General features: G+C 50.7%; 1 protein-coding gene across 1 annotated transcript in view; it reads right to left on the bottom strand.

Annotated features, from left to right (window-relative positions):
• Window positions 1-26,615, bottom strand: part of LOC147120628 (receptor-type tyrosine-protein phosphatase-like N) — a 395,267-nt gene that overhangs the window by 264,088 nt on the left and 104,564 nt on the right. Inside the window, 4 exon segments of the mRNA XM_085986775.1 lie at window positions 760-955; window positions 2,166-2,346; window positions 7,226-7,340; window positions 10,215-10,328. Of these exon segments, the coding sequence (XP_085842901.1) occupies window positions 760-955; window positions 2,166-2,346; window positions 7,226-7,340; window positions 10,215-10,328 (606 nt within the window).

Raw genomic sequence — 26,615 nt, 5'->3', positions numbered from 1 at the left:
ATCCTGCAACTCCCTCCCTAACAGCACTGTGGGCGTACCTTCACCACACGGACTGCAGCGGTTCAAGAAGACGGCTCACCACCACCTTCTCAAGGGCAATTAGGGATGGGCAATAAATGCTGGCCTTGCCAGCAATGCCCACATCCCATGAATAAAAAAAATGATCAATGAGAAAGTTTTTGCACGAGGACGAGGCCTGGGGTGGGGGGGAGGGAAGGCGGGGAGGAGAGGCGGGCAAAGAGACCCCAACTCCGAAACTCCTTACATAAGAACATAAGAATTAGGAGCAGGATTAGGCCATACGGCCCCTCGAGCCTGCTCCGCCATTCAATAAGATCATGGTTGATCTTCGACCTCAACACCACTTTCCTGCCCTATCCCCATATCCCCTGATTCTCTTAAGTGTCCAACAATCTATTGATCTCAGCCTTGAATATACTCAATGACTGAGCATCCACAGCCCTCTGGGGTAGAGAATTCCATAGATTCTAAACCCTCTGAGTGAAGAAATTCCTCATCTCAGTCCTAAATGGCCGAGCCCTTATCCTGAGACTGTGCCCCTAGTTCTAGATGCTCTAGCCAGAGGAAACAACCTATCAGAAGCTGCTCGGTCAGGCCCTCCAAGAATTTTAGACGTTTCAATGAGATCACCTCTCATTCTTCTAAACTCCAGAGAGTAAAGGCCCAACCTACTCAATCTCTCCTCATAGGACAACCATCTCATCCCAGGAAGTTTGGTCACGTCGACCTTGATCTTACCTTCCTGAGGGCCGCTGGGACCAGTACTGTAATCCTTCATCCTGTTCGGGTGCTTTTGACTGGCATCCTGCATCTCCCCATAGATCAGGCCATAACTGTTGGCGTAGTCGGCGGGATATTCCAGGTCATTGTGATGGTCAACCCTCCGTTGATGGTTCCTCTCCTGCTCCGCCCTCGGTTGGAACACGTTCCCGCTCTGTTCAAACAAATAGGACCCGATTAAATCCCACGGTAGCTTCCAGTCCCACTCATGCTGGCTTGGTGCTCCGGGGCCAGTCCAACCAGGGTCGGACATCGCGGTGAGCTGCCGCCGAAGCCGCGACGGTTCGCTGGGTTGGTGGGAGTGAGGAGGACCGGCTGGAAACGGATGGGTTTTGCCGGCAATCGCTTCCACTTGACCGTCTTGATAACCAAACTATAAGATGGGGAGAACAAAAGAGACTGAAGTTCTACTTCGCTCTCAAGAGTTCACTTACCAGGTCTTCTCAACCAAGAATGGCAACAGGGCGTCTGGGTGAGGCAGAACCAGTCAGTCAATCAGGTGTTCAAACCCCGGTATTGGTCGTCACTCCATAGATTTTACAGCACAGAAACAGGCCATTCGGCCCAACTGGTCCGTGCCGGTCTTTATGCTCCACACGAGCCTCCTCCCACCCCTCTTCATCTCACCCCATCAGCACATCCTTCTACTCCTTTCTCCCTCATGTGTTTATCTAGCTTCCCCTTAAATGTATCTCTGCTATTCACCTCAACCACTCCCTGTGGTAGCGAGTTCCACATTCTCACCACTCTCTGGGTCAAGAAGTTTCTCCTGAATTCCCTAAGAGAGCACTGATCTCTAGAAAAGAGAAGGCTGTGGGGTGACCTGATAGAGGCCTTTAACATTAAGAAAGAGTTCGATAGGGTAGACGTAGAGATGATGTTTCCCATTTGCAGGCGAGACCAGAACTAGAGGCCATAAATATAAGGCAGTCACTAATAAATCCAGAAGGGAATTCAGTAGAAACTTCTTGACCCAGAGAGTGGTGAGAATGTGGATCTCGCTACCACAGGGAGTGGTTGAGGCGAATAGCAGAGATGCATTTAAGGGGAAGCTGGATAAACACATGAGGGAGAAAGGAATAGAAGGATATGTTGATGGGGTGAGATGAAGAGGGGAGGGAGGAGGCTCGTGTGGAGCATAAACACCGGCACGGAGCAGTTGGGCCGAATGGCCTGTTTCTGTGCTGTACATTTTATGCAATTATATGCAATAGGCTCGAGGGGCTGAATGGCCTACTCCTGTTCCACTCCCCACTCACCAGAACTTCGGACAAAGGCAACTGCCCTTAATGAAGGGGGGGTGGGGGTAAGGAAAATAACCTGAGGCGAAAACAGATAGTAAACAAAGACAGAAGATACCACACCTTGTGAAACAGATACGGCTCCAGGAGCGACCCTTCAATACTGTGGGCAGAATGCAGCCCCGGTTGGTTGCCATAGAGAAGAAACTGCAGGTAGCGACGGATCTGGGAGGGTGGCCACTGTTCAATAACCGAGATGGAGATACCCCCTGGGTAGTGGCCTTTGCCCAGGTGCCGCTGGAACCTAAAAAAAAGAGACGCATGTTTGAGCTCTTATTCTTTAAAATGAATCAGTGGCAGCATTCCGTGCAAGCAGCCAAGCCAGCACTCGTCCTCTAGGTGGTGCTGCAGGCTGAAGAGTCCGTCTTGTTCGTTCTCTGGCGATGGGCATCAAGTTCAGCTCTGCATAAAGTCTCCCAGTCTTGCTAGTTTACAATAATAATTTAATAAAAATTTATTCTTTGCTTGTCAAGACACGTTGGCATTGGGATTCTATTTCAGGCACCCAGTGTCAGCAAACACTCCCAGGACAGGGACAGCACGGGTTAGATACAGAGTAAAGCTCCCTCTGCACTGTCCCATCAAACACCCCCAGGGCAGGTACAGCACGGGTTAGATACAGAGTAAAGCTCCCTCTACACTGTCCCATCAAACACTCCCAGGGCAGGTACAGCACGGGTTAGATAGAGTAAAGCTCCCTCTACACTGTCCCATCAAACACCCCCAGGGCAGGTACAGCACGGGTTAGATACAGAGTAAAGCTCCCTCTACCACTGTCCCATCAAACACTCCCAGGGCAGGTACAGCACGGGTTAGATACAGAGTAAAGCTCCCTCTACCACTGTCCCATCAAACACTCCCAGGGCAGGTACAGCACGGGTTAGATACAGAGTAAAGCTCCCTCTACCACTGTCCCATCAAACACTCCCAGGGCAGGTACAGCACGGGTTAGATACAGAGTAAAGCTCCCTCTGCACTGTCCCATCAAACACTCCCAGGGCAGGTACAGCATGGGTTAGATACAGAGTAATGCTCCCTCTACACTGTCCCATCAAACACTCCCAGGGCAGGTACAGCACGGGTTAGATACAGAGTAAAGCTCCCTCTACACTGTCCCATCAAACACTGCAAGGGCAGGTACAGCACGGGTTAGATACAGAGTAAAGCTCCCTCTACACTGTCCCATCAAACACTCCCAGGGCAGGTACAGCACGGGGTTAGATACAGAGTAAAGCTCCCTTTACACTGTTTGTTGGACCTTGCTGTCTGCAAATTGGCTGCCGTGTTTCCCTAGATTACCACAGTGACTAAATTTCAAAAGTACTTAATTGGCTGTGAAGCACTTTGGGACATCTCGAGGTGCTGAAAGGCGCTGTAGCAATGAGTCTTTCTTTCTTTACTCTGGATAACACTGTGCCCATTTACAGTACAGAATAAGGAGTATGTTATCCCTTAGCGGAGAATAAGGAAATAAAGCTCCACTGAATCGCAGTTAAAATGGTTACAGCACGGAAGGCGGCCCGTCGAGCCCGTGCCGGCTCTCTGCAAGAGCACTTGAGCTAGTCCCACTCCCCCGCACGTTCCCCGTCGCCCTGCAAATTCCTTTCCTTCAGGTATTTATCCAATTCCCTTTTGAAAGCCGTGATTGAGTCTGCCTCCACCACCCCTTCAAGCAGTGCATTTCAGATCCTAACCCCTCGCTGCATAAAAAAGTTTTTCCTCACGTCATCTTTGGTTCTTCTGCCAATCACCTTAAATCTGTGTCCTCTGGTTCTCGATTCTTCCGCCAATGGGAACAGTTTCTCTCTATCTACTCTGTCCAGGCCCCTCATGATTTTGAACATCTCTATCAAATCTCCTCTCAACTTTCTCTGCTCTATGGAGAACAACCCCAGCTTCTCCAGTCTATCCACGTAACTGAAGTCCCTCATTCCTGGAATCACTCTCATAAATCTTTTCTGCGCCATCTCTAAGGACTTCACATCCTTCCTAAAGTGCGGTGCCCAGAATTGGACACAACACTCCAGTTGGGGCCGAACCAGTGTTTTATTCAGGTTCATCATAATTTTTGCACTTTTGTACTCTATGGGGTCGATTTTCCCGAACCTGTCGGGAAGAAGGCGGGACTTCAACTTTCGGGTTTTAGACCCACCTACATCGACATCCGGCCAATCCGCGCGATTTTCCCTTGATTGACCTTGTTGAGCCCGCCCAGCGGGCTCAGCAGGCCAATTAAGGGCCACCTGGCAACAGGTGACGTCACAGACTGCAATTTCATCTGTCAAGAGTTCTTGACAGATGAAATATCAGCGTTTCACAGCTGTTTGAAGCTGTCAAACACTGACAGTCTGACTTCTAACATGAGTCCTTCTGCACAGACTCAGTTAGAAATCTCAGCAGCACTCAAAGCTGAAGGCTGTCACTTTTCACAGATCGCAGCCTTTCAGCTTTAAGTGCCAGCTGAGTGATGGGCTCCCGACGGCTACAGGAAGAAAGGCTGTTAAGGTAAGTACAAGTAAGTAAAAGTTCTTTACACACTTTGGACACACCAAGCACACTTACCTTTGCACTCATGCACCCATCACTCACCTGAGCTCCGACATCGCGACCCCTCCAACTCCTTGAACCCGACGGCCCGCCTGCTCTACCTGGCGTGGTTTGGAGCCGTCGGGAATCCCACACGAAACCCCTCAAAATAGGGATTAGGCTAAAAACTGCCTGTTAACTACCTGTTAACAGGCAGTTAATTGGCACTAATCCCTTCCCGCCTGGTCATAGAAACATAGAAGATAGGAGCAAGAGTAGGCCATTCGGCCCCTCGAGCCTGCTCCGCCATTCAATGAGATCATGGCTGATCATCCAAATTCAGTACCCTGTCCCTGCCTTCTCCCCATATCCCTTGATCCCTTTAGCCTTAAGAAATATATCCAACTCCTTCTTGAATATATTTAATGAACTGGCCTCCACCGCCCTCTGTGGCAGAGAATTCCACAGGTTCACCACTCTCTGGGTGAAGAAATTCCTCATCTCAGTCCTAAATGGCTTACCCCTTATTCTTAGACAATGACCCCTGGTTCTGGACTCCCCGGCCATCGGAAACATCCTTCCTGCATCTAGTCTGTCCACGCCTGACAGAATTTTATAGGTTTCGATGAGATCCCCTCTCAATCTTCTAAACTCCAGTGAGTATAAGCCCAATCGACACAATCTCTCCTCATACGTCATTCCTGCCATCCCAGGTATCAGCCTGGTGAATCTTCGCTGCACTCCTTCCATGGCAAGAACGTCCTTCCTCAGATAAGGCGACCAAAACTGCACACAATACTCAAGGTGCGGTCTCACCAAGGCCCTGTACAATTGCAGCAAGACATCCTTGTTCCTGTACTCGAACCCTCTTGCTACGAACGCCAACATACCATTTGCCTTCTTAACCGCCTGCTACACCTGCATGCTTACCTTCAGCGACTGGTGCACAAGAACACCCAGGTCTCTTTGCACTTCCCCTTCTCCCAATCTATTGCCATTCAAAAAATAATCTGCCTTCTTGTTTTTGCCACCAAAGTGGATAACCTCACATTTATCCACATTATAGTGCATTTGCCATGTTTCTGCCCAATCACCCAACCTGTCCAAATCGTACTGGAGTTTCACGACATCCTCCTCACAGCATACCCTCCCACCCAGCTTTGTGTCGTCTGCAAATTTGGAGATATTACATCCAATTCCCTCGTCCAGATCATTAATATATATTGTGAACAGCTGGGGTCCTAGGACTGATCCTTGCGGTACCCCACTAGTCACTGCCTGCCACTCGGAAAACGACCCGTTTATTCCAACTCTTTGCTTTCTATCCGCCAACCAGTTCTCTATCTTATTCAATACCTTGCCGCCAATCCCATGTGCCTTAATTTTGCACGCTAATCTCTTATGCGGGACCTTATCGAAAGCCTTCTGAAAGTCCAAATACACCACATCCACTGATTCTCCCTTATCTATTTTACCAGTTACATCCTCAAAAAATTCCAGTAGATTAGTCAAGCACGATTTACCATTTGTAAATCCATGTTAACTTTGTCCGATCCTGTCACTGCTTTCTAAGTGAAAGTTGCGTGGGGTGGGGTTTTGGGCGGGATGGTGTCGGGACCCCCGAATTCGGGATTTCCCCCCCCCCCCCACACGCCTGAAACCCCGCCTGACGGCTCCAGGAAAATCTAGCCCTATACCTCTATTTATAAACGCAGGATCCTGTAAGACTTTTTAAAATTGCTTTCTCAACCTGCCCTGCCACCTTCAACGATTTGTGCACATATACCCCCAGGTCTCTCTGTTCATGCACTCCCTTCAGGATTGTACCCTTTAGTTTATATTGCCTCTCCTCATTCTTTCTACCAAAATGCATCACTTCACACGTTTCTGTGTTAAATTTCATCTGCCACATGCCCACCCATTTCACCAGCCTGTCCATGTCTTCCTGAAGTCTATCACTCTCCTCCTCACTGTTCACTATACTTTCGAGTTTTGTGTCACCTGCAAATTTTGAAATTATGCCCTGTACACCCACGTCCAAGTCATTAATATATATCAAGAAAAGCAGTGGTCCTAGAACCGACCCCTGGGGAACACCACTGTATACCTTCCTCCAGCCTGAAAAACAACCGTTCACCACTACTCTCTGTTTCCTGTCACTTAGCCAATTTCGTATCCATGCTGCCACAGTCCCTTTTATTCCATGGGCTTCAACTATGCTGGCAAGCCTATTATGTGGCACTTTGTCAAACGCCTTTTGGAAATCCATGTACACTACGTCAACCGCATTGCCCTCATCAACATTCTCTGTTACCTCATCAAAAAACTGGAACAAGTTAGTTGAACATGATTTGCCTTTCACAAATCCGTGCTGGCTTTCCTTAATTACAGAATCATAGAATGGTTTTATGAAATAAGATCTGGAGTAATGCTGAGAAATCCGTGAGCAAACAGCAGACCGGAAATGATTTAGACCATGAATATTCTGAGGCGATTGCTGCCTGTATATCGACTGTTCCTAATCGTGTGCATTAGTGTTTATTGAACAGAGCAGATCCTTCCCCTTTAGCCTGTGATTTCTAATCAGTGAGCTGTACCTCTCTTCCTCCGATGGCACTGTGGTCAGTCGGTGCTGCTGGGGGCGGAGTTTTGGGACCTTTTCCATCTCCATGGCGATCACATGCTGAGTGACGTCATCTTGCCATGACAACCCTAAAATAATGCAAGAGGCACGAAAGGTCCAGTTAAATAAAGAAACAGCGCCTGTCAAAGAGGGTTTAAATCATTTGACGCTTGGTGTGGGTGAACAGGGAGGGAAAAAAAACAGAAAAACATGCATTAAAAGCTCAGATAAATTAAAGGTCATCAATAGAAGATAGTCACTAATAAATCCAATAGGGAACTCAGGAGAAACTTCTTTACCCAGAGAGTGGTGAGAATGTGGAACTCGCTACCACAGGGAGTGGTTGAGGCAAATAGTGTAGATGTATTTAAGGGGAAGCTAGACAAACACATGAGGGAGAAAGGAATAGAAGGATATGCTGATAGGGTGAGATGAAGAGGGTGGGGGGAATGCTCGTGTGAAGCATAAACACTGGCACGGACCAGTTGGGCCGAATTTTTTGAGGAGCTAACAAGGAGGGTAGATGAGGGTAGTGCTATGGACTTTAGCAAGGCTTTTGATAAGGTTCCACATGTCAGACTGGTCACGAAGTTAAAAGCCCATGGGATCCAGGGCAAAGTGTCAAGTTGGATTCAAAACTGGCTCAGAGACAGGAAGCAGAGGGTAATGGTTGATGGGTGTTTGTGTGACTGGAAGGCTGTTTCCAGTGGGGTTCCACAAGGCTCAGTACTAGGTCCCTTGCTTTTTGTGGTATATATCAATGATTTAGACTTGAATATAGGGGGTATGATTAAGAAGTTTGCAGATGATACTAAAATCGGCTGTGTGGTTGATACTGAAGAAGGAAGCTGTAGACTGCAGGAAGATATCAATAAATTGGTCAGGTGGGCAGAACAGTGGCAAATGGAATTCAATCCAGAGAAGTGTGAGGGAATGCATTTGGGGAGGGCTAACAAGGAAAGGGAATACACATTAAATGGTAGGACACTGAGTAGTGTAGAGGAACAAAGGGACCTTGGATTGCATGTCCACAGATCCCTGAAGGTAGCAGGCCAGGTAGATAAGGTGGTTAAGAAGGCATATGGAATGCTTGCCTTTATTAGCCGTGGCATAGAATACAAGAGCAGGGGGGTTACGCTTCAACTGTATAAAACACTAGTTAGGCCTCAGCTAGAGTACTGTGTGCAGTTCTGGTCACCACATTACAGGAAAGATGTGATTGCACTAGAGAGGGTACAGAAGAGATTTACAAGGATGTTACTGGGAGTAGAGAATCTTAGCTATGAGGAAAGACTGGATAGGCTGGGTCTGTTTTCCTTGGAACAGAGGAGGCTGAGGAGAGACCTTACTGAGGAGTATAAAATTATGAGGGGCCTAGATAAAGTGGATAGAAAGGACCTATTTCCCTTAGCAGAGGGGTCAAAAACCAGGGGGCACAGATTTAAAGTAACTGGTAGAAGGTTTAGAGGGGATTTGAGGGTAAATTTCTTCACCCAGAGGGTTGTGGGAGTCTGGCACTCACTGCCTGAAAGGGTGGTAGAGGCAGGAACCCTAACCACATTTAAAAAGTACTTGGATGTGCACTTGGGATGCTGTAACCTGCAGGGCTACGGACCAAGAGCTGGGAAGTGGGATTAGGCTGGATAGCTCTTTGTTGGCCGGCGTGGACACGATGGGCCGAAATGGCCTCCTTCCGTGCTGTAACTTTCTATGATTCTATGAATGGCCTGTTTCTGTGCTGCAAAATTCTATGTCATTCGAGACGTTATTCTCACATACAGCACAATCGATAGCTGAATGTTGAGAATGTCAGGTACTGGGGTCGGCACACGTTTTAGCGATCCTATCAGTCCTGTTAAACAAGCAACAACGGGTAGTGCTGTGGGGTGTTGTGGGGTGGGGTGGGGTGGGGTGAGGTGGGGTGCACAGCCCCCGTTCTGTAATGGTTGCATCACAAGGGTGTTTGGGGAGATACGGTTTCTTCCCGTTGGTCAGTACCTGTCGAGTTCGCCATCGCAGGTGAGGGACGATTCGAGAGGCACAAAAAAATATATACACACAGAGGATTCTACAAAAAGTGTCGTCAACCGTAGGAGCGACTGGTCACCCGAGACTACAATCTGATCAGAGAGCCCTGCCTCAATGCTGGACTGCAATACAGAATTCTAGACAATGGGAGTGAACAGGAAGAGATTTAGCATATTATGTACAATGGGAGTGAATGGGAAGAGAATGGGCCCATTGGGATTCTGTACAGTGGGAGTGAATGGGAAGGGGTTTGATCCATTGGGATTCTGTACAGTGGGAGTGAATGGGAAGGGGTTTGGTCCATTGGAATTCCATACAGTGGAAGTGAATGGGAAGAGAACGGGTCCATTGGGATTTTGTACAGTGGGAGTGAATGGGAAGAGAACGGGTCCATTGGGGTTCTGTACAACAGGAGTGAATGGGAAGGGATTTGGTCCATTGGGATTCTGTATAATAGGAGTGAACGGGAAGGAGTTTGGTCCATTGGGATTCCGTATAACGTGAGTGAATGGGCCCATTGGAATTCCGTACAACGGGAGTGAATGGGAAGGGAATGGGCCCATTGGAATTCTGTACAACGGGAGTGAATGGGCCCATTGGGATTCTGTACAGTGGGAGTGAATGGGAAGAGAATGGGTCCATTGGGATTCTGTACAACAGGAGTGAATGGGAAGGGATTTGGTCCATTGGGATTCTGTACAGTGGGAGTGAATGGGAAGGGAATGGGCCCATTGGGATTCTGTATAATAGGAGTGAACGGGAAGGGGTTTGGTCCATTGGGATTCCATACAACGTGAGTGAATGGGCCCATTGAAATTCTGCACAACGGGAGTGAATGGGCCCATTGGGATTCTGTACAGTGGGAGTGAATGGGCCCTTTATAATTGAATGGTTGGAACAGCAGCTGACTATCCTCGATCTTCTGTGATTTATACCTTGTACCATCAGGTGCTTTAACACCTCCTGCAGTCGTTGTAGGACGGCAGCGGATATGTCGTACCGGGTCCTGGCTGGCAGAAAGGCATCCTGACAGTGTCCAAAGAGTCCATCTAAAATAAATAAAGAATATCCTTTTAGTTTTGATACTGAGACGTTCACCTCGACCACCTCTTAATTTAACACAGGAGAAAAAAAAATTAGTCACAAACCAGGCCGTAATTGACCAAGGAGAGAGAGGGGGGGAAGAGAGAGAGGGGGGGAGAGAGAGAGGGGGGGGGGGAGAGAGAGGGGGTGGGAGAGAGAGGGGGTGGGAGAGAGAGAGGGGGGGAGAGAGAGAGAGGGGGGAGAGAGAGGGGGTGGGAGAGAGGGGGGGAGAGAGAGGGGGGAGAGAGGGGGGGAGAGAGAGGGGGGGGAGAGAGGGGGGAGAGAGGGGGGAGAGAGAGAGGGGGGAGAGAGAGAGAGAGAGGGGGGAGAGAGAGAGAGAGGGGGGAGAGAGAGGGGTGGGAGAGAGGGGGGGAGAGAGGGGGGGAGAGAGAGAGGGGGGAGAGAGAGAGAGAGAGAGGGGGAGAGAGAGGGGGGAGAAAGAGAGAGAGAGGGAGAGAGAGAGGGGGGAGAGAGGGAGGGAGGGAGAGATGGAGGGAGAGAGGGAGGGAGGGAGGGGGGAGGGAGGGAGGGAGAGAGAGAGGGGGGAGAGAGGGGGGAGGGGGGGAGAGAGGGGGGAGAGAGTGGGGGAGAGAGGGGGGGAGAGAGGGGGGAGAGAGAGAGGGGGAGAGAGGGGGAGAGAGAGAGGGGGAGAGAGAGAAGGGGTTGGATCGGGTGGATGCAGGAAGGATGAGAGGGAGGGAGGGAGAGAGGGAGGGAGAGAGGGGGGAGAGAGGGGGGGAGAGAGGGAGAGAGAGAGGGGGAGAGAGAGAGGGGGAGAGAGAGAAGGGGAGAGAGAGAAGGGGAGAGAGAGAAGGGGTTGGATCGGGTGGATGCAGGGAGGATGTTCCAGATGATGGGTGAAACTAGAACTAGGGGGCATAGTCTTAGAATAAGGGGCTGCTCTTTCAAAACTGAGATGAGGAGGAACTACTTCACTCAGAGGGTGGTAGGTTCATGGAATATGCTGCCCCAACAAGCTGTCTGTAGTGTATGTATCCGTCTACCTTTAAGAAAACCATTGTATGTAACCGTTCACCTTTAAGAGAACTATTTTAGGTGTGGCACTACTTTGTTGGCTTCTGTATACTGTAATACCGACGGTGACCACACCAGTATATAAGTGCTGTGTCAGGATTTATTTGGCAGATTCGCCCTGACCTTCGAATAGTAAAGTCCTGTTTTAAGTTACTCTTGGAGTCTGTGTATTAATTAACTAAACAACCCACAGACTTTACAGTGGCGACGAGTCAGATCGTACCCTGCGGCAACAATACTTCCGAAGCAGTTAACGAGCGTCGAGAAGAGGCAACCGCCCTCGTCGTTCTGCTGGGCGAAAACTCGAGGCTGCAGAACTAGAAAGGAGGAAGAATTTAGAGACAAAGACTTCCATCAGCAACAGGCACTGACTGTCCCTTCTGCCACGGTGAGGAGTGAGCCGATCAGCACGAGAAGCAAGGCGGCCACGGTGACTGTAAGGGAAAGTAAAAAGAATAACCGGAGGATAAGGGCGGTGCACTCGACCACGGTCGAGGGGGAAAGGAGCCGGACAGAAGTCGGGTCCAGAGGCGCTGAGCCTGGGGCAGCGTGGAGCAAGGAAGCCGCGGTACAGACAGGCTGGGGGACGCAACGGCGTCGTGAGACAGCTAGACCGCGACCGGCGAAAAAGGCCGGGCAGCGACCGAAGCCACGAAGCGCTGCGACCGGGAACGTAGGCGTGGGAAGAGATAAACTCAGCCGCAGCCGGGGAGGGAAGCACCGGACTGCGAGAGGGCTGGGAGGCACGATTGGGAGCCGAGCGAGCGGGAGAGGCAGAGCCGACCAAGGGAGACTGAGCGAGAGCCAGTCCAGCGGCTGAAACTGTCCTCCGTCAACGGGGTGTACCCAGCGCCGGTAGAGCCGAGCGAGCGGGAGAGAGACAGAGCCCGAGCAAGGGAGACTGAGCGAGAGCCAGTCCAGCGGCTGAAACTGTTCTCCGTCAACGGGGTGTACCCAGCGCCGGTAGAGCCGAGCGAGCGGGAGAGAGACAGAGCCCAAGCAAGAGGAACTGAGCGAGAGCCAGCCCAGCGGCTGAAACTGTTCGCCGTCAATGGGGTGTACCCAGCACCGGTTGCCCTGCCGAGAAAAGGGAAAGCACTGAAGCCGACGCGCAGGCTGTGAACCTGAAAGCCAGCGGCCGTCGCCCGTGGGGAAAGTGTACCCCTCCCGCCAGGGAAGAAACGTGGGAAGCCGCCATTAGGCGGGGAAGAAGACAGAAGCGGGAAACTGCCATTGAAGTGGGCGGGGAGAGAAGATAAGCGCGGGAAACCGCCATTTTCGCGGGAACCGCCATCTTGGGAAAAAAAAAAATTTTTAAAGAAATAATTCGTGGTGTTTATCAGGAAGAGAGGAAGATGCCTAAGCGTGGTAACATCAACGATTTTAATTCCGAGGTAGAAGACTGGGCCACGTATGTGGAACGCATTGAGATCTATTGTGAGGCCAATAAAATAGAAGAAGATGACAAAGCTATAACCTTGCTAAACTCGATGGGCGCGAAGACATACGGGCTCTTGAAGCATCTACTATCACCGGCTAAACCGGCGGATCAGACTTTCGATGATATTGTGGCTGTTCTGAAGGATCACTTGAACCCCACACCGTTGATGTTGGCGGAACGATTCAAATTCTATGCGAGAACGCAACGGAAAGACGAAAGCAACGCAGAATACTTGGTCGAACTGCGTAGACTAGCGAAATACTGCCAGTTTGGAGGGAATCTGACAGAGGCATTGCGAGACAAGTTCGTGTGCGGATTGGCAAAGGAAGGAACGCAAAAGCGACTACTCGAAGAGAACGACCTTACACTTGACAGGGCTGTCCTTATTGCAGCATCGCACGAAGCCGCAGCGAAGGGAACTGCGGAAATGCAGCTAAAGACAGCGGCACTCAGTGTGGATCAAATTACCTCGACAACAACAAAATGCTATCGTTGTGGGAAGACAACACACGACCAGAACCAATGCTGGTTTAAGAACCAGGAATGTAGGAAATGTGGCAAACTGGGTCACATAGCTAAGGTATGCCGGTCAGGGAAGAAGACCAACAACCAAAGGAAGCCATCACAGGAAAAGTACAAGGTACACAAGGTGGCTGAGAAGAGTTCAGACGAACAGAATTCGGACTCAGACCCAAACGGCCAGGAGCTGGGTAGTCTGAGAATTCACAATGTGAGTAAGGAAGCTGACCTACAAACTATCTGGGTCATGCTAAAAATAGCTGGAGTCCAAGTGAAAATGGAGTTGGACACTGGATCAGCTCTATCAGTCATAAATCGAAGGGATTACCACCAGCTATTCTCACATATACCCTTAAGAGATACCAAGTTCGTATTGCAGACATACACGGGGCATAAAGTATACCCCATGGGAAAGATAAGAGTCAAGGTGAGAGATAGGGGTAAAGAACACCCAAGAATGAACTTATACGTACTACCTGAGGGAGGACCACCACTTCTAGGATGGGAGTGGATCAAGAAAATAGACATGGAATGGCACTATCTAAAAGCCATAACGAGTGAGGACTCGGTGCAGACAATCAGCTCAGATTCTGAATCGGATGACGATAAGACCAACCCAAATGTGAAAGACAAGGCTAAAATGGACTTGCCGACTAAGGTTGGAAAAACGAAGGCATGCAGAAAGGCTTATGCTCCAGAGAAGAACAAAGTTTCAGAACAGATCTCCACCGAACAACGACAACATAGTTTGACAGAGAATTCTGAGTCTGTTCAGTTTAAGGACATATCCATGACGGAAGAACACCGAGCTCGGACTCAACTTTATTTCAAATTACGACAACAATTAGAACAATTGAGTTACCGTCTCGTACAAGAGATGAAAACAATGAAAAAGTTCTATGACACCGAATGGGAGAATCTGGAAAGACAACAGAAGCAGCTAGCTCAAGCAGAGAGCGACCATAGAGCCATCGTGACCAATCACCGATCACATCTCCCTTATGATGTTCAGGAGTTAGAATATTTGCAGAAAGAAGCAAATGAAGAGGAATCTTCAGGAAGCCAGGATTTTATTCCAGTTCTTCTCTACGACTCCTTACAAGCAGAGTTTGAGAAGTTGAAGGAACAGTATGAACAGGCCCAGGTTACAATCCTGGAGGGGGTTAACTCGGCAACCTCCGAAAAGCTAGTTTCAGTGGAAGCATATGAGCAACTAAAGGTTGAACATGAGCAAGAAGTCCAAAGGCTGCAGGAAATCCTTGATGAGCTCAAGGCCAAGACAGACTCATCGGTAGAAGTTCCATCCATAGATGAGAAATTAGAGGTGAAAGACATGGCAGAACATGAAAGTCAAGATGTCCAAGAACTCATAAAAATATTGAAGGAAACCCAAGACAAATATGAGGCGGCAATGACCGAGGTTCAACAACTTGAAGAACAGATTCAACTGGGAATTCTTTCAGTGAAAGAAAAGGCAACTGTAAGAAACACAGAGACTGTAAGAATGGCCCCTGAACATGAGCTAGAGAGCATCAAGGCGCAACTTCTCCGAGCGCTTAAAGCCAAAGTACAAGAGGAAAAAAAGGTGAAAGCATTGGAGGAAAAGGTGGATGAAATGGAGGAGACTCTGATCCACAGGGTCCCCGTGGAAGAGTTAACGGTCAGCCAACTCCTTCATATGCTGAGAGACAAGACTCTGCAATGGGAACCATTTGAACACGAGCTTCAATCTTCAAAGGGAAGGGGTTCGGAGCTCTCAAAAGTTTGGGGAATAGTTGAGGTTGCAACACAGATTTTACGGGGCTGCCGAAAGTACGCTGAATCACGTCAATGTGAACTACAGAATGTTGAAACAGCTGCTCCAGTAGAAGGATTGAATAGCCCGATCAATCAATCCCCGATGGAAGGGGAAGTATTGGAATCACAAATGAGGTCATTAGTGAAGGATTGGCAGGAAACCCAGGAAGAGCGGGATGAATATGAACGCATGAAGAAGTCTCTTCAGGAAAGATGTCTAAGGAGGGAACAACAGTCGGCTAACGTCCAGTTGGGTAAGGAAGAAGTAGCAGGCCCCCTCGCTAGACTAGTTCAGGACGACACCGAATATTACCATGACCTGTTGAGTGACACGGAATATTACGAGGACTTGGTCTGCCCAGCTTGTGATGAAAACTCCCAAAGTGCAGAAATCAGGATGAAGCACTTAAAGTCTAAGGAACATAGGGAGATGGTGGCGCTACAGCTGGCAGCTGATAAGGGAGCCCCGAGAGTCTCCAAGAAGCAGAAAAGAAAAAGACGAAGCAGAAAGTGATAACCATCTAAGTCATTATCACTTCTACCAGATCATGTACGTGGGCCCTACGAAGGGAGCCAAATCAGTTGGCAAGTAGGAAAAATTACCAAGGCAGTCCAGCTGTTTGTAAAAGTCAGCACTGCTGGTTCAGCAGGACGGAAGTTCAAGCTGTTAAGTCAAGGGAAAGACTATTGGATGAGTCACGCTAGCAATGTGAACCGGCTACACCACAGAGATGTTGTTCGGACCGAGTCAAGACCAGAGACTGAATCTGTGAACTGTTCCCGCAGAGACTGAATCTGTAAACTTTTTCCCGCATAGATTATACCTGTGAATTGTTTTACATGAAGTTGAATATATGTTATGTTTAATGGGGGACTAAGTATGTTGTAAGCTAAAAAGGGAGGATTGTAGTGTATGTATCCGTCTACCTTTAAGAAAACCATTGTATGTAACCGTTCACCTTTAAGAGAACTATTTTAGGTGTGGCACTACTTTGTTGGCTTCTGTATACTGTAATACCGACGGTGACCACACCGGTATATAAGTGCTGTGTCAGGATTTATTTGGCAGATTCGCCCTGACCTTCGAATAGTAAAGTCCTGTTTTAAGTTACTCTTGGAGTCTGTGTATTAATTAACTAAACAGCCCACAGGCCTAGAAATTCAGTGCCCTTAGCACCGATTTTGCGGCGCTAGAGGGCCTAGCGCTGCAATTGGCGCCGGGTCCTAAATTGCCTGGGGCCCTTCCGCGGCGGTAGACCGGTAGCGCTGCGCCGGCACCGATGACGTCATCGGTGTGCGCAGCGTCCCGGTTGCCGTGGTAACCCGGCCCCAAGCCGAAATTCAGTTGCGGCCGCCTCGCCAGTGGCAGCCGCAACTAAGACTCCGGCAAACGAGTGTTGCCGGAGTCTGCGCCGGCGCTTTAAGGAGGCGCGGCGGCCGGCCGCTTTCCCGCCGGCCGCCTGCCCGCAGCTCCCTCCCCGGACTTCTCCCACCCCCCCCCCCCGGAACAAATGCAAGCCCGGCACTTGTCCGAGGTGCCGGGCTCATTTTTGAAGAGATTTGCGCGGGCCGCGGCCGGGTGCAGGCAGCTCCTCCTTAACGGAAGGAGGAGGCCTGCACTTCCCGAGCCTGCCGCACCGCAGCGGGCGCCGCAGCGCCGGAATAGCGCCACAATGCGGCGCGTTGCGCCAGTTTTCAGGCGCTAAAACCCTTCAGTAGCGCCGGCAGCCGTTTGGGCGCGGCGCTACTGAATTTTTGGCGCGCGCAGAGGGACTTAGCGCCGGCGCTAACTTCCGGCGCTAAAGCCCTGGCGCAGCGCAAACTCAATTTCTAGGCCACAGACTTTACACTGTCGAAGCTACATCATTACATAAATTTAAAACAGAAATAGACAGTTTCCTAGAAGAAAAGGGAATTAAGGGTTACGGGGAGCGGGCAGGAATTTGGACATGAGTCTAGGTTTGGATCGGTCATGGCCCTGTGGGTAGTGGAGCGGGCCCAGGGGCCGTGTAGCCTGATCCTGCTCCTGTTTCGTGTGTCTAATTCTGTTAGATTCAGGAGATAGTCCTGTCATAGTGGATTGGCGGTTAGGATCAGATCAGCCATGATCTTATTGAATGGCGGAACAGGCTCGAGGGGCCAATTGGCCTACTCCTGCTCCTATTTCTTATGTTCTTATGTTCTTAGAGAGAGGGGGAGAGAGAGAGGGGGAGAGAGAGAGGGAGAAAGGGAGGGAGAGAGAGAGAGGGGACCGCTAACACAACAAGAACTTGCAAAATGGGACAAACATCCAATTGAGATCCTACATGCAGAATTCTGTAAAAGTATCCTCCGGACTCAAAGGAAAACCGTAAACAATGCATGCAGGGCAGAACTAGGCCAATATCCATTAATAATCACTATCCAAAAAAGAGCCACCAAATTTTGGAAACACCTAGAAATGAGCAACCCCCAATGCTATCATTACGAAGCCCTGAAATGCCAAGAGAGGACCATAAAGAAGAATACCCTCAGTCAACTAGTCCTGGGACTCAGTGAAGTAACTACTAACACTACTAACAATAACCAGCCCCAGGACAGTGACAGCGTAACACAAAGAATTCGACCCAACACAATCGTCGCTAAGCAAAAGGAAAAATATCTGTCATATTGGGCAGAAACAACAAAAACCCAAAGCAAACTCAAATGCTACTTGGCCCTAAACAGACAATACAACATGGCTGATTACCTGACCAGGGTAAAGGATAGCAAACTGAGAAAAACCTTGACAATGTACAGACTTAGTGAACATAGCCTGGCGATCGAAAAAGGTAGACACAGGCAGACCCGGCTACCAAGAGAGGACAGGATATGCTCTCACTGCAGTCAGGGAGTGGTGGAGACAGAGATGCACTTCCTCACAGCTTGTAGAAAATATCAGGGCATAAGGGAGAATTTCTACCCAAAATTCACAAAAATATGCCCGGAATTCAGAAATTTGAATGACGACCAAAAACTCCCATACCTACTAGGGGAAGAGAGAAATTGTGTAACCTTAGCGGCACACTACGTTACAGCTTGCCATAAACAGAGGGACAACCACTAAATATAAGAAAAGAGTATATACAAATTATATGAATGTATATTTATACACTCAGGGATATATCTGTTTGTACACTGTATGGATAGATCTGTATTTTTGTGTACAACCATGAATGTTTTTCGATGCTTTGGCAACATAAGATGTACCTTGTCATGCCAATAAAGCGATTTGAATTGAATTGAATTGAAAATTGAGAGGGGGAGAGGAGAGGGGGGGGCGGAGAGGTGGGGGAGAGGGGGGGAGAGAGGGGGGGAGAGAGGGGGGGGAGAGAGGGGGGAGAGAGGGGGGGAGAGAGAGAGGGGGAGAGAGAGAGAGAGGGGGAGAGAGAGAGAGAGAGAGAGAGAGGGGAGAGAGGGGGGGGAGAGAGGGGGGAGAGAGGGGGGGAGAGAGGGGGAGAGAGAGAGGGGGAGAGAGAGAGGAGAGAGGGGGAGAAAGAGGGGGGAGAGAGAGGGGGGGAGAGAGAGGGGGGAGAGAGGGGGGGAGAGTGGGGGGGGAGAGTGGGCGGAGAGAGTGGGGGGAGAGGGGGGGAGAGGGGGGAGAGGGGGGAGAGGGGGGGAGAGGGGGAGAGGGAGGGGGAGAGGGGGGGAGAGAGGGGGGGAGAGAGGGGGGGAGAGGGGGGAGAGAGGGGGGGAGAGGGGGGGAGGGAGAGGGGGGAGAGGGGGGAGAGAGGGGGGGAGAGAGGGGGGAGGGAGAGGGGGGGAGAGAGTGGGGGGAGAGAGGGGGGGAGAGAGGGGGGATGAGAGGGGGGGATGGAGGGGGGGTGGAGGGGGAGATGGAGGGGTGAGGGAGGGGTGAGATGGAGGGGTGAGATGGAGGGGAGAGATGGAGGGGAGAGAGAGGGGGAGAGAGAGGGGGGGAGAGAGGGGGGGAGAGAGGGGGGAGAGAGAGGGAGAGAGAGATAGAAAGAAGAGAAAACTTATATCGCGCCTTTCACCACCTCGGGTCATCCCAAAAAGCTTTACAGCCAATGGAGTATTTTTTTTTAAGTGTAGTCACTGTTGTAATGTAAACACAGCTGCCAATTTGCACACAGCAAGCTCCCACAGACAGCAATGAGATAGAATCACAGAATCTTACAGCACAGACGGAGGCCATTTGGCCCATCGTGCCTGTGCCGGCTCTTTGAAACAGCTCTCCAATTTGGCCCCTCGCCCCAGCTTTTTCCCCCATAACCCTGGGAATGAATCCTCTTCAAATACATGTCCAATTGTCTTTTGAAAGTTCCTCTGGAATCTGCTTCCACCCTTTCAGGCAGCGCGTTCCAGATCACAACAACCCTCTCTGGTGTGAAGAACTCGCTCCTTCATATGCTTGACCCAGTTAACTGGCTATGTCCAGAGAACAGATTGCACGTCGGTCTGAGACACACAATCTTCTGTGTAATAGTTCTAATAACCTAGAATCAACAGCAAAATTTGTGGAAAACAAAAGCAAAATACTGCAGATGCAAATTTGTGCAGTCAGTTCTCTAACTTGTTTAAATCAGAATTCGTCTTGTTGTTCTGCAATAGGGAGACTTATTAGCTGCTGGCGATGCCAGCTGAGGCCTAACTAGTGTTGTTTTACTAAACCTTTATAAAACACAGGTTCGGCCTCAGCTGGAGCATTGTGTTCAATTCTGGGCACCGCACTTTAGGAAGGAGGTGAAGGCTTTGGAGAGGGTGCAGAGGGGATTTACAAGAATGGTTCCAGGGATGCGGGATTACAGTTACGTGGATAGACTGGACAAGCTGGGGTTTTTCTCCTTCGAGCAGAGAAGATTAAGAGGAGATTTGATGGAGGTGTTCAAAATCATGAAGGGTTTAGAGAGAGTAAATAAAGAGAAACTGTTCCCAGTGGCTGAAGGGTCGGTAACCAGAGGGCACAGATTTACGGTGATTGGCAAAAGAACCAGAGGCGACATGAGGAAAAACTTTTTACACATCGAGTGGTTAGGATTTGGAATGCGCTGCCTGATGGAGTGGTGGATACAGATTCAATAATCGCCTTCAAAAGGAAACTGGATAAATACTCAAAGGAGAAAATATTGCAGTGATATGGGGAAAGAGCGAGGGAGTAGGACTAAATGGATTGCCCTTCAAAAGAGCTGGCACAGACTTGATGGGCCGAATGGCCTCCTTCTGTGCTGTGCTATTCTGTGATTCTATGATGCAAAACACTGACGTTGTTGTTTTAGTTAAAGGAGGAAAATCAGATGATGTGACGACCCCGTGGAGGCACGGGCGGCACTTGTGAAAATGTTTTCAGAGTGTAGTATCTCAGATGACAGGAGACAGGGTCGTAGTCAACCTTCCCGTTAAGCAGCGTGGCTGCGCGACAGTCTGGAGGTCCCGCGCAGGCTGCTCGCTGGCTTTCATATGGGGAAAAAAAATCGCACATGCGCGAAGGGCCCACGCACCGAAAAAAAAAATAAGATGGAACATCGGTCCTAGCTATAAAGGCCTCGGAGGTTTTAGAACCATCAGGTATAAATTTTGACATCGGTCCCAGCTATAAAGGCCTCGGAGGTTTTAGAACCATCAGGTATAAATTTTGACCCAGCCCTACCTTTAAAAGACATGCTAATTAGCAAATGTCATCACATCTGTCAATTATTAACAAACAATAATGATCAGGTAATCTAGAGGTGGGGGGGGGGGGGTGCGGTTTAAGTGATGTTGGTTAAGGAATAAATATTGGCCAGGACACTGGGGAAAACTCCCCCTGCTCGACTTCGGAATACTGCCGTGGGATCTTTTACGTTCACCTGAGAGGGCAGACAGGACCTCAGAGAGCGATAGATTTTTGGACACTAGGGGAATCAAGGGATATGGGGATCGGGCAGGAAAGTGGAGCTGAGGTCGAAGATCAGCCATGATCTTATTGACTGGTGGAGCAGGCTAGAAGGGCCAAAATGGCCGACTCCTGGTCCTATTTCTTATCTCAAAATTGAAGTCAACTCACTGGGACACAGCTTTAGAGGTGTGGGGGTGGTGATGGGAGTACAACCCTATACTAGGGCTTTTCCAGTCCAGCCATGACGTTTCTGATGAAGCTTCCTGTCAGACTTGTATTCTGGAAGTTGACTGGCCTGCTGGGCATATGCAGTCAAGCTCTAGAAAAGGGAAGAGTGAGGGGTGTGTGATGAAATATTCCATTCATCACTCATCAGTATTTCTCTGCCTGTGACTGTGGTCGGTTTCAGTTTCATTTCCATTGTATTGTACTGTGTGTAGGGCTCCGCCCATACCTGGCTCCTATGTAAGCTGGCCCAGCCTGCAGCACATCCAGTACGGCAGACCTCTGGATGGAAGATACATTCTCCTCTGTGTGTTACCTTCTAAGTCAATAAAAACCTTGTTTTGTTTCGCTAACATCGAGTCTCGGATTTATTGAGGCACATCAATTTTATTGACTTAATTTTCAACACAATGGATCAACTCTTGAAACCCGAACGTTTGGATTTGGACCAGCATGCTTCGGACGCATCGGCACGCTTCGGACACTGGTTTATGTGTATGGAATTCTTCCTGGACAATTCCGCAGCCGTCAAAGACGCTACGGACGCTGCGAGTATGAAACTCGGAATTCTGCGGAATTGGGTAAGCCACCGGGTTTACCCCCTCATCCAAGACGCCGACACGTACCCGGCCGCCTGCGACATCTTAAAGGCGCATTACCAGCAGCCTACGAATGAGGTGTATGCTAGGCATCTGCTCGCTACTCGCGCACAGCGACCTGGGGAATCGGTGGAGGAGTTCCTAGGCACCCTGAAAACGCTTGGCAAAGACTGCAAGTGCCAAGATGTAAAAGCCGCAGTGTACACTGATGAGCTTGTTCGCGATGCCTTTATCACAGGCCTCAGCTCCACTTACATCTGGCAGAGACTGCTGGAAAAAACAGGATTGGACCTGAAACAGGCTGCGGACACAGCACGATCCCTGGATGTGGCCCAGAGAAACTCGGACGCCTACTCTTCAGCCCGCGCCGTCCACGCCGCCACGTGTGCACCAAGGGCGCCGCCATCTTGGAAGGCATCTTCCCCGCCCGGCAGCCCGACACCGTCGGGGCCCCGCTCTCCCCACAGAAGCCCTACGACAGCCGCGACGCGTCGGGGCCCCAACTGCTACTTCTGCGGGCAGCCGAAGCACACCAGAAACCTGTGCCCGGCGAAAGGCACCACCTGCTTTAAGTGCGGTAAGAAGGGGCACTTCGGGAAGGTGTGCAGAGGGAACCCCGCCAGAAAACCCGCCACCGCCGCGTGTGCGCCGTGGGAGCGGCCATCTTGGACGCCATCTTGCCCGACCTCGTGGGGTCCGCCATCTTGTGAGCAGACAGCGTGGACGCCATCTTGTCTTGATCAGGGCCCTACAGTGGCATCGGTCACAGTGGACCAGACCAGGCCGCACCCGCTATCCAAATCAATGGTGGACATCGAGGTAAACGGGTGCAGGGTTAAATGTTTAATTGACAGTGGAAGCACGGAGAGTTTTATCCACCCTGAACTGGTACAACAACTCTCCCTAAAGGTGGTCCCTACTCGGGGTACCATCTCTATGGCTGATAAAACCCAGACATCGACCATTATGGGTTACTGCACGGTACAATTGTCCGTTAACGGAACTGTATACGATAATTTTAAAGTATTAATCATGAAGAATCTATGTGCGAGCGTGATCTTGGGCCTGGATTTCCAGTGCTACCACCAAAGCATCACGCTCAATTACGGTGGGTCCCAGCCGCCCCTCACAGTGTGCGGTCTGGCTACCCTGAAGGTAAAGCCGCCTTCGCTATTCGCGAACCTTACCCCTAACTGCCGGCCAATAGCGACCAAAAGCAGGAGGTACAGCTGGGAGGACAGGCGGTTTATCGCGACTGAGGTAGACAGGCTCCTGAAAGAGCGCATTATTGAACGCAGCAATAGCCCGTGGCGCGCCCAAGTGGTGGTGGTAAGGGGTAGCGAGAAGAAACGGATGGTGATCGACTATAGCCAAACGATCAACAGGTACACCCAACTAGACGCCTACCCACTACCCCGCATATCAGAAATGGTGAACCAAATCGCCCAATACCGGGTGTTCTCCACCATCGACCTCAAGTCAGCGTACCACCAGCTCCCTATCAGACCAGAGGACCGCCCGTACACCGCCTTCGAGGCGAACGGACGCCTCTACCAATTCCTCAGAGTCCCCTTTGGGGTGACGAATGGGGTCTCGGTCTTCCAGAGGGAGATGGACCGCATGGTCGATGACCACCACTTGCAGGCAACCTTCCCCTACCTCGACAACGTCACCATCTGCGGTCACAACCAGCAGGATCACGACTCGAACCTCGAGAGGTTCCTGAAAACCGCACAAAAACTCAACCGTGGTGGAGAATGGGGAAATCGGACCAGACCCCGACCGATTGCGCCCCCTACGGGAGCTGCCCCTGCCCAACACTCCCAAAGCCCTGAAAAGGTGCCTGGGGTTATTTTCTTATTATTCCCAATGGGTCCCCAACTACTCCGACAAAGCCCGCCCCCTCTTGAAAGCATCCTCTTTTCCGCTCTCTGCTGAGGCCCATGCCGCCTTCAAAAGCATTAAGCAGGATATTGAGCGGGCCACGCTACAGGCAGTGGACGAGAACACTCCCTTTCAAGTGGAAAGTGATGCGTCTGACTTTGCCTTGGCGGCCACCCTCAACCAGGCGGGGCGGCCCGTAGCTTTCTTCTCGAGGACCCTCCAAGGGCCCGAGATCAGACACTCCTCCGTAGAAAAGGAGGCCTAAGCCATCGTGGAGGCAGTGCGCCACTGGCGCCACTACCTAGCCGGCAAACGCTTCACCCTACTTACCGACTAGCGGTCGGTAGCGTTTATGTACAATAATAAACAGAGGGGGAAGATTAAAAATGATAAGATTCTTAGGTGGCGGATCGAGCTCTCCACCTTCGATTATGACATCATTTACCGGCCAGGGGCCCTTAACGAATCCCCCGACGCCCTCTCACGAGGGATGTGTGCCAGCGCCACCGGGGATCGGCTACAGACCCTCCACAATGACCTCTGCCACCCAGGGGTCACGCGGCTGTTCCACTTCATAAAGTCCCGCAACTTACCCTACTCGATTGAGGAAGTTCGGTCCCTGACCAGGAACTGTCGCACTTGTGCTGAGTGCAAGCCTCGGTTCTACCGCCCAGATAGAGCCCACTTAATCAAAGCTACACGGCCCTTTGAGCGGCTCAGCTTAGATTTCAAGGGCCCCCTCCCGTCCGTCGACCGCAATGTTTACTTCCTGAACATTGTGGATGAATACTCTCGTTTCCCATTCGCCTTCCCCTGCCCAGACATGACCAGCGCCACGGTCATTAAATGCCTCAACAGCCTGTTCTGCCTGTTCGGTATGCCGAGCTACATCCATACGGATAGGGGGGCGTCCTTCATGAGTGAAGAGCTACGCCAGTACATGCTGTCCAGGGGGATCGCCACGAGCCGTACCACCAGCTACAACCCCCGGGGTAACGGTCAAGTGGAGCGAGAGAACGGGACAGTATGGAAAGCAGTCACTCTAGCTCTAAGGACCAAAGGCCTCCCTATCTCCCGCTGGCAGGAAGTCCTCCCAGATGTGCTCCATTCGATACGGTCGCTATTGTGTACTGCCACTAATGCCACGCCTCACGAGCGAATGTCTTTCCCCGGAAATCCACCTCAGGCGTATCCATGCCGTCATGGCTCTCCACCCCAGGTCCGGTATTCGTGCGAAGGCATGTGAGGGGCCACAAGACGGACCCTCTCGTGGAGTCAGTGCACCTACTCCACGCCAACCCCCAATACGCGTATGTCCGGCACGCCGACGGAAGGGAGGACACCGTGTCCATAAAAGACGTCGCCCCAGCCGGTAACGACAACAACCACGACAACAGCAGCAACAACGACCACAGCAACTCTTACCCACCCACTACTCTTTCATCACCCCCGGAAGAACATCGACCAACGGTACCCCCACCAACTACCCCTTCAACAATCCTGGCGGCACCCCCGGCAGAGACCCAGGAGGCCACCGGGGACACCCAGCCGACACCCGCGGCACCACAACAGCCACGTCGGTCGCAGAGGACTATCAAACCCCCGAACAGACTAAATCTATAGAAGGGGTGAATGTGATGAAATATTCCATTCATCACTCATCAGTATTTCTCTGCCTGTGACTGTGGTTGGTTTCAGTTTCATTTCCATTGTATTGTACTGTGTGTAGGGCTCCGCCCATACCTGGCTCCTATGTAAGCTGGCCCAGCCTGCAGCACATCCAGTACGGCAGACCTCTGGATGGAAGATACATTCTCCTCTGTGTGTTACCTTCTAAGTCAATAAAAGCCTTGTTTTGTTTCGCTAACATCAAGTCTCGGATTTATTGAGGCACATCAGGGTGACCCGGTGGAAGTCTCAAAAATTATGAAGGGGTCCAATAAGGTAACTGTAGCAAAGACAATGCCACTGGCAGGGCAGCCCTAAACTAGGGGCCATCAATATAAAATTGTCGCTACTTTTTTTTAAAATTCGTTCATGGGATGTGGGCGTCGCTGGCAAGGCCAGCATTTATTGCCCATCCCTAATTGCCTTCGAGAAGGTGGTGGGGAGCTGCCTTCTTGAACCGCTGCAGTCCGTGTGGTGATGGTGCTCCCACAGTGCTGTTAGGGAGGGCGTTCCAGGATTTCGACCCAGCGACGATGAAGGATCGGCAACATGTTTCTAAGTCAGGATGGTGTGTGACTTGGAGGTGGTGGTGTTCCCATGCGCCTGCTGCCCTTGTCCTTCTAGGTGGTAGAGGTCATGGTTTTGGGAGGTGCTGCCGAAGAAGCCTTGGCGAGATGTTGCAGTGCATCTTGTAGATGGTACACACTGCTGCCATGGTACACTGGTGGTGGAGGGAGTGAATGTTTAAGGTGGTGGATGGGGTGCCAATCAAGCGGGCTGCTTTGTCCTGGACGGTGTTGAGCTTCTTGAGTGTTGTTGGAGCTGCACTCATCCAGGCAAGTGGAGAGTATTCCTTCACACTCCTGACTTGTGCCTTGTAGATGGTGGAAAGGCCTTGGGGAGTCAGGAGGCGAGACGCTCACTGCAGAATACCCAGCCTCTGACCTGCTCTTGTAGCCACAGTATGTATGTGGCAGGTCCAGTTAAGTTCCCGTCCAGTTAAGGTGGACAGAGGAAACGCTCAAGGACACCCTCAAAGCCTCCTTGAAAAAATGCAACATCCCCACCGACACCTGGGAATCCCTGGCCCAAGACCGCACAAAGTGGAGGAGAAGCATCCGGGAAGGTGCCGGACACCTCGAGTCTCTTCGCCGGGAGCAAGCGGAAGCCAAGCGCAAACAGCGGAAGGAGCGCACATCAACCCAAGCACCCCACCCACCCACCCCTT

The sequence above is a fragment of the Somniosus microcephalus genome, chromosome 4, assembly GCF_052327205.1.
Source record: "Somniosus microcephalus isolate GS21.2 chromosome 4, FLI_Smic_1.0, whole genome shotgun sequence".
In the NCBI taxonomy this organism is placed as follows: domain Eukaryota; kingdom Metazoa; phylum Chordata; class Chondrichthyes; order Squaliformes; family Somniosidae; genus Somniosus; species Somniosus microcephalus.
Note: the sequence above shows the minus strand (reverse complement) of the source record. Positions and strands in the feature narration are given on the sequence as shown.